The 13,856-nt window shown below is 37.2% G+C and overlaps 1 protein-coding gene across 1 annotated transcript in view; it reads right to left on the bottom strand.

Moving 5' to 3' along the window:
- Positions 1 to 1,074: 1,074 nt before the first annotated feature.
- Positions 1,075 to 13,856, bottom strand: part of npffr1l2 (neuropeptide FF receptor 1 like 2) — a 143,187-nt gene continuing 130,405 nt past the window's right edge. Inside the window, exon 4 of the mRNA XM_078952188.1 lies at positions 1,075 to 10,647. Within this exon, the coding sequence (XP_078808314.1) occupies positions 9,663 to 10,647 (985 nt within the window). The 3' untranslated portion in view covers positions 1,075 to 9,662. The remainder of the gene's footprint in view (positions 10,648 to 13,856) is intronic.

Consider the following 13,856-nt stretch of genomic DNA (forward strand, 5'->3'; position numbering starts at 1 on the left):
TTTTTCTTTGACTGAACTTTTTCTTTTTACATAAATACAGGTAACGCGACACAAAAAGGCAGAGAAGTACAATGCAAAGAGAACACAGAAGGCTTTGCATTACCAGCACAAGTACAAACTTCATCAAGTGTTTTATTTTTCCTGAGTTGTCATCAGGTAAAACCGATTCACTATGAGGAGCCGTGTAAAACACTCTTTCTGACATCAGTAATACATTTGCATACATTAAACTGAGAGACAGTAAAGAAAGTTCACTTTGTCCGAGACAGTTCAGTGACACCGCTTTAAATATCCAAAGCAAATCGGAATAGTCCAAAAATAGTGGCTGATGTCAAATAAGTGACGAAACACACGAATACGAGAAGCCACACTGGAAAGAAAGAAATATGAGGTCAAGGGACAAGCTTTTTTAGAACTTTAATTTCTTCTGTTATTTTTAAGGAAATATATTCATGCTTTTGTTTTGTAATTTCAAGTATAATTTTAAAACAATATGATTTCTACTATGACCCAATGGGCATCAGAATCAAGTTTTAAATCTGCAAATGTAGACAAAGCCACAACCTGGAAACCTGCTGAATAACACAACACAAAACAACACCTGACGGCAACATTCTGCACACAAGTTTGAGTTGAGCTCTTAAAGTTTGTGTCTTGACACCAAAAGGTATGAGGTTGTTACCAAACTCCTCATGCATGACAGCAAGCTCCAATATGGATGAAGAAGAGACAAAACCATTTTCAGTGACAGGAAGAACAAGAAATGCTGCAAACAATGGGCTGCACCCCCCCCCCCCCCCCCCCCAACTACTGAAGCCTCATGTCAACAATGCTTGATGAGACAGATGAAGAAAATGACTATTTCTCTTTAAATAGATGCCAGTGGGCTCAGATGTGCTGCTGTTCTGAAGCTGAAGGTGTCTGTTTTTTTCTGCTCACTCAAAAAAAAAAACCACGCAAAGTGTGATTTTTCACAGTTTCTAATTTATTCTGCACGCCAAAAAGAAATGCGAAAAAAACAACCTATAGTGCTGATTCACCTGAAAAATAAACTATTTTCTTCCTTTAACCTTATTTTTGTTTTTTAACTTCAAAGCTATTTGTACCTCTCACACATAAAATGACGTAATTCTTTTTCTTTTGCCTATAATGCTAAACAGGCACTTCTGAAAGAAGTCAAAAACTCTCACCCCATTGGCTGATTTTCTTTAACTAACCAAAAAAATCTGCCAATAGGGGAGGAAAAGGGTTTTACCAGTAGTTCTTTTTGTTATTTTATTTAAGTCACTAAGACATGTTACCTTAAATTTAGATTATTTTTCTTGCAAGACAGAAAATAAGACAAATTTTCTCAAAACAAGAGTTTTTTTACTTTCTTAAAATTCAATTTTTGCAGTGTTAAGAATTTTAAAAAGAAAATGGGTGTCAATCGCACTACCATAAAGATCCTTCACATAGATTTGAATCGGTTAGTTCAAAAGGGGCCCAAGTCCACAATTTTTCAAAATAGAGATATTATATGTTCTATGGTCTTCAAGGGAAAAGCTATCTGATTATGTGCAAAAAAGTCCCAAGTCCATTGTAATGTATTGACTTTGCATGGCATTTAAAATGCATTAAGTGAAAAATTCCTGGACTTGAGCCTCTCTTGCATGGGTTTTGCTTTATCCCATAGATGGCAGCACTAGTTATTTAATATGGCAGCGCCCCTGTTTAATTCAAGAAGGGCCCAAGTCCAGAAACTTTAGTTTGCTAGTCCTCTGAAATGATAAAGGTGAGGTGCTTCATATTATAGCATTTGTAAGCTACGAACTGGCGCTAAATCTAGGTAAAGTATTAATCATTTGGTGTAGCCTCCCTTTAAGCTGTGCAATTGAAATCTTTTCCTGGAAAAACAAACCTCTTGGACTTGGGCCCTTTTTGAACTAAGCGATTTGTTTGTCTAATTTCCTTAGAAGTCACTGCCTAAACTGTGGATTTATTGTTTTTAATCTAGTAAAATATTTGTTTTCTGAGTTGCTGTACTGCATCATTTCAGGACTGATGTCCAAGTCTAAATCTACCTTCACACCGGCAGCCTCAAGCAACCTGATCCAATGAAAAGTTTATGTAGACATGCATTTCAGGCTTTAAACTCTCACATTTGTTGTCTCTGTCTCACTATACAAGTCCGATTTCAAGCTCTACACACAAAATGCGCAGCCATTGAATGTGCTGTAATAATTTAACAAGGTTGAACTTTGACCAATCAGGGACTAGGGTTTGGTCATGACGTAAGGGTAGAGTCCTTTTTAATTTTTGGAAGTGCCAACTGTTTGAAAATCGATCATGAAGGAGAAATTAATAATCGCGGTCTATACCTGGCCGGAATTATATCATCCCAAGTCTTTCTTGGAATCGAACTGTGAAAGAAAAACCTTGGAGCAAGACTCGCAAGACTTTTACCACTTTGACATTTCACACCAAGACTCTTCCAACTGTGAGTACATTGCGCTTTATCGGGTGTAGACAGTCCACTGTAAAAAAAGAATGCTAAAAGTGCGTTCAAGAAGCCATGTTCAGCACGTTTTTGAACATATGCCCGGTGTGTCTTGGTGAAAGTCGATTGCTATGCTAGATTTTACAGTCTAAAGGGATCAGATTAAGGGAGTTTTCCTCAAATTTAAAATAAAAAGAGAAATCAAGAAAGCCGTTTCTTGGTTTCTTTATCAAATGTAAGCACACCGTTTTTTCTTTTTTTTTTTCTTTCCAATACCCGTTTTGAAAATGTGACACTTCAGGGATCATGTTTTCCTAAGTATATCAATAAGTATAGTATATCAATAATTGTTTGCACAAGCATATGAACTGTTATCTGTCTTTTACTTCTTACTGTCAACTAAAACAAGTTAGGTAGGTTAATCAGCTGGAGTCTTAAAAGTAACATAGGATATCAGCCCTCTCTGGTTTTAATTGCTCCAGTAATTCTCTACTCTACTAAATAATAGAAACTAAATAAAGACAGGGTATGAAGGTAATCTTTCATCTTCACTGATAGGTTTTTTGCTAAACAAAACAAAAAAACATTTATCATTTTTATTCTTTTACATTTTGAAATGATTAAAACACAGTTAATTAACTAAAATGTTATTTTCCTTTTATTTATTTTTACATAAATTTATAACTTACGCTAAATAACCATAGGTCTCATTTGATATATGCATTTCTATCTCATTATTATAATCCAAACCTTTCTTACAAACCATGTTTACTGCCCTGTAGTTTTTCATCATTCCACTAGGGGCAGTAGAAGGACTTTTCCTGCTCATTTCAAAATGGCTGCCTCCGTGAAGGGTCTTTACAGGATTAAAAGCAGCAGGCTTTTGATTTTATCTGTCAACAGAGCTACAACTCAACAGCTTCCTTTAAACAAAGTGTTTTACTTTCAGGTCAAAAAAACACTTCATTAGAATAACCCTGACATGAGTATTTATCTGTGTTTAGGATGACTTCCTCTTTGAAAGGATAATCTAAAATTGATGTGCCTTTTGGGAAAGCTGTTGTATCTGTAGGGTCCACCATGAGTGTGATGCCGGGAAGCAGCGTGCAGCGCCGAGAAGCTGCACTGAAAGCAAAGCGGGGCAATTGAGCAGACTGTTAAGGTCACTTCATTACCTGCAGCCTGTAATCCCCTTTTTCATATGCATGTGTGACATTCAGTGCAGCACATAAACTCTGGAAACAACACTCATGCTGTGATTGCATTAAAGGTTTCCGCCGTTAATACGAAAAAATAACAGCCGCAAGACTGACCGACATGCAATTGCTTGCTTTTCAAGAATACTGGCCATTTTCACAACCCTGTGCTTAGGCGGACATGTTAATACCTTTGGTGCATACCTGCACTTTTGGCAATCAATGACAAAAAGCTAAATGTGAGACTTGAGAGCTTAAAGAATCCTTAGCGCATGCCATAAAAGCATGACTGATTCCATTCTTCTGAGAATCAGTTGAAAAGATATAGATCCTCAAATGAACATTTGTAAAGGATTTCACGACCCAGCTGCCCCCTTTTTTAAATATGTCTTTCCAAATATATATTATTCAATCATACGACCGCTTGACAGGATGTGACAGCGGCCGTTCAAAGAGCACCAACTGGTAGTTTAAAAAACTTTGCTTGTTTGAAGTTTCTATAAGTCATCTCTAAGAAAAAAGGAAAACCTTCACATGTTAAGTGGCCTTTTTTGAAAAAGAAAACAATAGAACAATTTAAAAACTCATGAAGTAAAGCTGCAAAGTTACCAAACTTATTTCTCCCGTCAACCCTGATATCGTCTCAAGGTCATTTTCAGGGTGCTGGAACAGAATTCCCACTGGCCTGTTTTCTTTGAAATTTAGCCAAGCACTGTGGTGCAGACCAAACAGGTAGACCCCGTCCACCTGAAAACAAGGGTCTCTGTTTTCCATGTACGTGAATCTCTCTGTACCCTATTATCTGCACTAAAAGATGGACCTTATGTCATGTATAAGGTGCACCAAACTATTAGGTACATTAACCCTTGTGCTATCCTATGACCCCACCCTTACATTGACGGGTTCTCACTACCATGGCAAAGGTGGATAAAGGTGAAGAGGATTACATGTAATACGTGGACACCAGTGAAGATAACAAATCATTGAAGAAAAAAGGTTCAGCGCACTGTCTTGTCGGGTCTAGATGACCCAACTCCCAATGTTAAAGTGCCTAGGATAGCACAAGGGTTAAGCAAGTCAAAAAGAGTCAGAGATAAGTAAATTTCACAATTAAGTCTGAATTTATTAACTGTTTTCATTGTAAACCAAACAGATTTGTAACACGCTAGTAGTGTTAGGTGCGTTAGCATATTCACAATACTTGCATCGCCCAACCTTGTTTGTAACTTATAAAAAACAGACTGATACAGCTAAAACAAACATTACTGTGAGTACGCTAACTCCTAACCTTATTTGCAACACATAAACAACTAAATGATACAGCTAACAAAACGTTATTGGGACTACTTTAACTCCCAACATTGGTAGAAACACATAAAAAGAAGAACACAATCCAACACCTCTGAACCTACCGCATTACCGTATTCACAACACCCAACCTTATTTGAAACTCGTGAAATAACAGAATAACATTTAGACAAAGCGCTGTCTGTGTAACTTTAAAAATAGTTTCTACATGAGTAAACACAGCCAGAATGAATCCATATGTAATGCGCTCCAAATATTAAGGCAATCTGTTTTTTTTTCTTTTTTAGAAAAAAAGGCTTTTAGGTGCGCATTATAGTGCGGAAAATTAGGTAGTTTACTACAGTATAAGCTCACAGAAAATCTAGTAGAACTGAAAGCAAAAGTGAACAAGAGAGAAATATACGATGTGCCCTTTGAGTCAGAAAAAACTGCCCTCCGTGCAAACGGGATGCAGCACAAATTTATAAAAACTGGAACATGACTAATTCGTATGTTGGTAGGAGTAGTTTATTAGCAGGGAGAGTGGATTTTCTAGATGCCATATTTCTCCCTTGTCATTGCGTGATTTTCAAGTTGTAACAGACCCAAATAAGCAGCTGTTGTAACTGCAGGACGTTTCCAGGCAGTTTGGCCAACTTCAGCTTTTGAGAGTGCAGCGAGTAAAAACAAACTTCCTATTCTGTCCTGGTGTGAAAGTCTGTTGAGGGGCTGAATTTAGACAAAGGGGGAGAGCAAGGGGGAGAGCAAACACTGGTCTGTTAAAAGTGTGAAAACAAGACTGACTCTTCCTGGAAAACTGCCATAATTAAATATCTTTTAACTTTTATAAGTAACTTAGCTATATTTTGATGAATATCAACAGTGTCAGTGTGGATGACACTAATGTACTGAATGTGCTGTAATGAGACTGATGCTTGGACACGGGCTGTCTAAAATGGACCACTTGATGATCTTGTAGGGAGAAAATGTTCATGCACAACATTTTCTACAAGCATGCTGCGAGCGACAGGTCATAGTAAACTCTTAAACAACATTTAAAGTTAAGTAAGGGTGAAATAGGTGGGACGCAGGCATGTCGTACAGATTTTTTTTTCAATCCCCCTGGAACCTTCGCACAGCACAAAAAGCGCATTAATGCTGTTTAGGTGATAAGTGGGCACTCCTGGCTGTTAAGCTGCAGACACACCGGGCATATTATGACATTTAACCTATGGTGTTCACACTGAACTGTCACTTCTCTGTTCTAGTGCATGTTCACAACTTACAGTTGAAAGAAGCTTGATGTGAAGTGTCAAAGCGGTGCAAATTTCACAAATTTTGCTCCAGCCTTTTTCTTTCACAGCTCTATTCCAATATTTGAAAGACTTGGTGTCAGAGAATTCTGGCCAGGCACAAACCACAGTTATTAATTTCTCCTCTGTGATCAATTTTCAAATGGTTGGCACTTCTGTGAACTAAACGAGATGTCATCTAAACTTAACTAACAAATTTGAGTCCCTAATTGGTCAAAGTTCAACCAGTTTGACCTTTAACGCGTATTCAATGGCAGTGCGTTTTGTACTTATACTTGGTACTGAAAATGGTCACGGAAAGTTTCCTTTTTTACTTTTCATTGAAAGTGGCCATTTAAACATGTGCTGCTGAGGGTGACATGAACGTAGCTTGAGACATTAGAAAATCAGACATTCAGAGGTGTAGTTTGTGGAGGCATCCTACGGGCATTTACGTATCACCTGCACAGCCCTGCATTTGTGTGTGGTCAATAGGGAGCCAGTGAGTGCAACAACTAGAGTGTGGCGTAAGTGTACTCTATGAAAGCATCTCCCATACGTTAGAAGTGTGTGTAGCTCACATTATCCTTACAAAAACTTCACGATACACCTACCACATGCATGACAGTCACATGTTTCATTTTCATGACTTCCCTTAAAGTAGCCACAAGGGAACTTTAAGACACACCTGCGCTTTCCTTAAGATACAACTGCACCTGTCTAAGACCTTCTACGAACCTGGACGACCCAAAAAACTGCAGTGACTAAGTCACGTAGAGCCTCTGCGCAGATGCATCAATTGTGAAGTGACGATTGATGAATGATAAAGATGTTGCACAACTCACCAGTTTTCAACTTTAGTTATTTAAACCAGCAAGTGTGTAAACTGCTAAGGATGTTTCTGGTTCAAGTAGTTTGAAGTGTAAATGCAGCAAAGTGAAAACATTCAGCACTTGTTGAAGCTGCACACTGCAAACCTATTTGAAGAGAAGCACATTGGTTTAAAAAATGGGCAGCAATGGCGTGCCAAGAGGCTTGACCTTTGCCACGGATACAAAGCTAAACCATAAGCTGATCACTCAGTAGAAAAAATGTAGTATTATGAGTATAGTTGTAGACTGTAGAAGTTTGGATAGATAAATATCTATTCAAAAGTTTTTTAAGTAGATTTTAATATACCGCCACATTCCTCACAAATAAACTCCTCATCGGTGCAGTTCCTAATGCTTGTGTGGGCAGAAAGTGGATTTTCATGTAGGACTGTCTCAGCTTTAAACAAATAAGTCATTTTTGTAAACTGTGTTGGCAGATTTGCAGGATCAGTCTTTCATTTGTAAATCAGGCTTTTCAATTTAGCAAAAATATGGTGACAGGATCGTTAACTGTCTTTTCCAATTAAACATTTCTTCACCCTTTGTTGTGAATGTGGCACAAAGGTGCTTCAAAGAGGAAGGCAATGACTTAAAAAGCCTGTTTTTCTTTTTCCCTTTTTTGTACCACGCAGCTTTGCTGTGCTTATTGCAAACAAAAGTATAATCCTATTTTTGCCTGCTGTTTAATGCCCTTGATCAATTAAGCATGCTGAAGACCATAATCAAATTATAATCATTTCTACCTGCAATTTATTCAGTTGCCGATGCATGTAAGCACCCACATGCACCAGTAATTAATCAACTCTCAAAACACATCGGTCGTGGATTTGTTTATTTGAATCTTTTTCCTTTTTTTTTAAAGATCACTTTTATTTCAAGGTTTTCTTGAGCAGTAATCAGCTCAGGTTTTTAAAAATCAGATCTTGTAGCACTGGTGATTTGTACAGTTTCAGTCCTTTTTTTTCCCACACAGACAAACCCTCATGAGAAACATTTTTTAAAGAAAAGCCTCACTTCTTGGACTCTGCAGAGATAATGAAAAAAGTGTATCTGCTTTAAACAACTACTTCAGATTATTATTTTTTTTAAATATTAACATGTCACCAAGGTGCAAATACCATCTGGTTTTTCAAGCTTCTTTTCTGCAGATTTTTGGGCCGCTTATTAAACCTTTCGTATTGCTAAATTCTTCGCAAAGCTCACGCCAGTCTCATTAAAGAAAAATAAACTTCATGCTTAAATAATGGATAAAGACAGATGAAAAACAGTTTTATATAAAGTCCTAGAGAGGTGTAAGAATCTTTAATTGGGGTTTGTTTTTGAGAGCATTGTGCTTTTGTAAATATCTGTATTTAATGTCAATAAAAGATAATAATAATATTAAAGATTTTTTTTGTGGAGGTAGATTTTTGCTCATTAAGGCACATTTCGTCATGGACTTCAGGATAGCTTACATTGTCTGCATCTGTTCTTTGAGTACTCCGAATAAGATGCACTCTAAAGTTATTAACTTACCTGTTTAGAACTAATTTAGTCTGTCTTGCTGTGTAAATGCTGGCCCTTACGCACTGAGCTGTTCAATATATTTTAGAAAAAAAAGATGAGAATTTGGCTGCTAAAATAACTTTAAGACTATATTTAGCACAGAAGAGCTATGGGTAAGCCTTAAGGATGGGAAACAAAGGCAATGCAGGTATGATTAAACACATTAATGAAAGATTATATTGATCCATTAGTTCATTAGAATGTTGTTGTTAAAATCAGGATTATGTGATGAATTCAAGAAATTGATGTAGTTTTCAGTGCCTTAAATCCAGAATTGAAATCTTTATTTTACCTTATATGAATTACTATTGACGATACTGTTTGTTTTTGACACCACCTTAAATAATATTTAACTAAAAGTCAGATGTTAAACTTATTTACACCAACTATTTTTTTCCCCTAAAACTGTTATTTAAACATGATTTAATCAACAAGACAAACTGTCTATCATGTATTATGTAAACCAGTGGCCTTGGTGGAGCATTAAATACCTTGAGCACAATAACTGCCTCTTTGCTGAATCTGTTTTCTGGTTGTTCTTCTTTGACTGTACAATTTTAGCACGTTCAATGAAAATGAATGAATGAATGATGAAAATACTGTCCGTCATTAGAACAGAGTTCTTGTTTCTGTCTGTGGCTCTGACGACATGAAAGCTCGATGTTATCGATTTGCCTGTAGGAACATTCAAATGGTAACAACAGGCACAGCTAAAACATACATTTGAACCAAACTGGAAAAATGACAATCTACTTGATTGTCTCTGTTTAAAGGTTGGTGTTAAAGATCTGTATAAAACCTTCCCTAATAGGATATTGTTGAGAATAATTACTACTCTAGACCATTTCGTCATCAATAGACATCACTGTGCTTCAGTGATGTCATCATGTGTTGAAGATGAGATGCTCCCAGAAGTACAGATAACTGTTGCTTCCTTCAAATTCTTGATGGCTTTGTTTAGTGTCTTTTGTTTTCTCGGCTGTGTTGATGCTCAGTCATCCCATGCCTGATAAACTGAAACTGCCATTGAGGTGACTTTTTCCGAGCCCTCTGCGGTGCTGCTCTTCTTATGTATGGGTACCAGTTCTAACCCTTGATCTGAAGAATTTCCACCCGAGTGGACCATCACACACCCCATTTTCATGCCCCTGTTCCCCTCTGGCATGTCGTTCAACTTGTTGTCATTGTGCACGCGGTTTCGAAGTCCCAGCACAAAGTTGTTGTGGTTGTTTGTGCCATCTCTTGAATCACTGCCACCAAAAGGTGCTTGCTGAGACTGCCCTTTCCTGCCCCACCTGGCCATCCTTCTCTTCAGTTGTAAGTTGCAACAGAAAGGCCTGGACTTACAAACTGACTGGAAACCTCTCTTAAAGTTTTTGTTGTAGTAACCGTAGACAATGGGGTTCACGCTGGAGTTGGAAAAAGCCAGCCAGTGTGCGAAAGGAAAGATGTAACTTGTCAGGAGGTCCAGTTGGTCCCTGTCCAAGCCTCCATAGTCTGTCATCATCATCAGTGTCCAGAGTGGCAGCCATGACACCATGAAAAGCAAAGTCACCACCACCAGCATCTTCACCACCTTGATCTTTTTCTGCGATACCATTTGCTGACCGTGTCTCCTGATGTTGGCCAGTTGCGGCTCCCTGTTTGCGACCACGGAGGAACAAAGTTTGACTCCGATGCTGATGTACATCAGTGTGATGACTGCGAGGGGCAGCAGGTAGATGTGGGCAAACAGAACTGCGGTATAGATCTTCCTCATCTGTGGATTGGCAAAGTTTTCGTAGCAGGTGTACAAAGGCAAGGTCTGATTGAAGTCGTTGTTGTGCACCATGTAATGAAATGGGACTTTCTCCACCGTGAGGGCTACTGCAGCCGGACACAGGATGACTACTGCCAATACCCAGATTGACACAATGGCGACCTTGGCAACAAGCAGAGTCAGCTTGGGTTGTAGAGGGTAAACTATGCAACGAAACCTGGGGCAAAGAAGTTAAGAAAAAAAAAATCTGATTAGAAAGTAGAAAAATACAAGACACTGACAAAATTAAAACAAAAAACAAATAAAGAATAGAAAAATAATTTACAGTTCAAACAACAATTGATGAAAGAAAAATAAAACAATTACTTTTAAAATGATCTTAAACATATCCACACCCCCTCTAATGCGCAACATGGGTCAAAAATGACCTGTATTCATTTTCTGTTAGTTCATGATTGCTGAGTTTTTTTGTTGTTTTATCTTTTAAAATATATATTTTTATTGTTGAACATTCCACTTATTCTTTTCATATCTTGTTTTGTATTACCACAGATTTTCATTTCCATTTGTACTTTCATACGGTAATTTCCGGATTATAAGGCGCTTCTCTTGTCATGCTTTTATCTAAGGAGTTAGCTGATTTTTGCATTTTTTTCTAACGGCCGCTAGGGGCGCTAGACCAGATAGTGTCAGAGTGAGACAAAGGGAATGCAAGTTTAATGCAAATTCCCGCTTTGAGAAAGAATAGCAGGAACAGATATTCACAAGGAATTCAATGAAGACTGCTCAAACTGTCAGTCATCTAAGCTCACACTTATATAACTAAAAGTAATGGAAAATTATCCATGAACCATGCACCTCTTGACTCTATACAGTCTCAGAACAGTCTTCTATGAGAGAAGCTGAATACGTACTCTCATTTCTGGCATCAAGCCCATTTATTTTGACATACCACAAGCAGCCAAACAGCAGGCAAACATCCTTTAAAAATGTTAAGGGTTTAGGTGCGCTCTATAGCCTGGAATTTAAGGTACTTTATGGAGAAAATGTTTTTTATATTTCTACAACAAATTTCCATACATGGGTCAAAAATGACCCAGTCATTTAAATGTTTTTAATAAAATTACTTACTTACTAAAATACTATAATAATGTTTGTTTTAAAGTAAAATTGTTGCTATGAGTTGGGCCAAACATTTATGTTTTTAATTGCAACATGTTTATTTTCATTTCATCAAAATAATTTTTTTTTTTTCACTTTGGGAAATGATGGAAGAGTTCCGAAGATTTCGGGCTCAAAACGAGCAGCGAGAAAACCGGGTCGAGATTCTGGAGAAAAGACTGGACGATGTGGAACAGCAAGTAAGGATGAATAATGTCATTCTCACTGGAGTACCGATCATCAAGCCTCAAGCGAAACTGAATGCAGGAGCAAGCACTGCTAATGCTAGCGCTAGCGTAGCTAGCAGTGCTAATACGGTGATTGGGGCAGAGTCTTTGGAGCAGCAAATACATTCATTTCTCACATCTAAAGGGATTTCCCTGGATCTCAATACCATCGAGACCTGCCACCTGCTCCCCAGGAGAAAGGAGACGGATAAATCCTCATCAGGTTTGTGAATCACAAACACAAGCTAGCTTTGATGAATCAAAGGAAGAATCTGAAGGGATCTGCTGCTTATCTGAACGACCATCTGACCAGAAGGAATGCTGAAATCTCTAAACATGCACGGCTTCTCAGGAAGCGTAAGCAGATTGAGAACACTTGGGTTAAAGGCTGCAGGATTTACGTCAAACCACTCGGTCCAGAGGACCGATCCAAGGTTCTGGTTGTGAACACCATGAAGGACTTTGAGAAGTGTTTGATCACGGTCGTCTGAAACAACATGGAGTAATAAACCAAAGAGCCAAATAATTTCAAGAAATATGACACCTGGATTCCTCACTTTCTCTGTATGTCTGACGTCACCTGAATAACAGCAGAGAGTTCTGACCTGCAGACAACTTGACCTCAACTTTCACCGTCGCTGATATCAGCTGAAGAAGGATGAATCTAATGTCTGCAGACATAACATCGAAGAGAACTATTAACTCTGTTTAAACCCAGAAGTTCAGCTGTTATCAGTAAAAGAAGAAATACCAACCTTGGACAATCGACAGTTATGGACCCTTTTTACTTTTCCCCTACAGCATTACTTTATTATAAAAAAATAATAATAATAAAATACAAAAAAATATTTAAAAAAAGTAAAACAAATGATTAATCACTTATTGAAAATTGTTAAATTGATTGACTTTTAATGATATTACTTCACTTTCTCCAAAAATTGATAAATTGATTCAAAAATCTTTCCTAATGTAGCATAATTTTGCACATGTTTTTAACTTTTGATATTTGATGAAATTTTGCTATGAAAATTCCTGAAACAGTGTTGTCTACTTTACTGATATAGTATTATGTTTTATGCATATGAATGGCTTTTATAAGTAACATAATCTGCATATATTTCAGATGACTGATCTGCATTTGCCATGTTGATTTCTAACATAGTTACTTTTGACGTAATACTTAAGTAATTCATCTTTGTCATGTGCTTTATCGATATCTTATGATTTTTAATTCTGTCTGATAAAAACTGGGAACCGGATATTGATAAATCATGTAATAAAATGGTTATAGTATAACGGGTTGGGATTATATAAGTTTGCTTCCTTCCACTCCCTTTCAAGCAATATTTATTAATATGTATAATTATCCTAAGTTTGATTAGTTACTGTATGAATGTATAACTGCTGATTATATTGCTGTTGTGTATTATTTGTACTTAATTGCTTGAAATAAACCATTTCAAAAAAATATCAGAGGTATCACAGACATGTAACACAACATGTCTAACAATCTGAACGGTATCAGTAGTTTAACAACTGTAAACTGGTGTGGCACATACGTTGCCACCTCAGTTTTTACATGCCTCACAAATTATTAGGTATCCGTCACACCTTAAAAGTTGGACGTGGCTGAAGTTAGCATCCTGTTGTTAGTCTCCACTTTGACATTAAGGGAAAATCTTTATCACCAAGTCTAAGTTTAAACCAGCTGCAAGTAATTTACAGAGAAAGAAGATTCAATCAAATAAAGTTGCCATCATGCTCAAGATTCTTCTGATCTGAGGAAACTTGTAAAAGAGACATTTAAGAAGTTTCTCCTACAGAAAGGCTGAATTAAGCAGGAATTTCCAGTTTTGAAACGCAACCCTGATTCAAATGTATATTCTTCCGGAGAGGCGTTTGATTTGATTTGATTTTGTAGATGTGCCACCAATCCTCGGCTACTTAAAAATTTATTAAACTAAATATTTAGACATAATTTTTTTCCGGACCTTAACTTCAAGAACGTTTGTTTAAATGGACCGCTTTAAATTTTAGT

This window comes from Oryzias latipes, chromosome 9, assembly GCF_053564925.1.
Source record: "Oryzias latipes strain Hd-rR chromosome 9, Olatipes_Hd-rR_3.1".
Lineage (NCBI taxonomy): Eukaryota > Metazoa > Chordata > Actinopteri > Beloniformes > Adrianichthyidae > Oryzias > Oryzias latipes.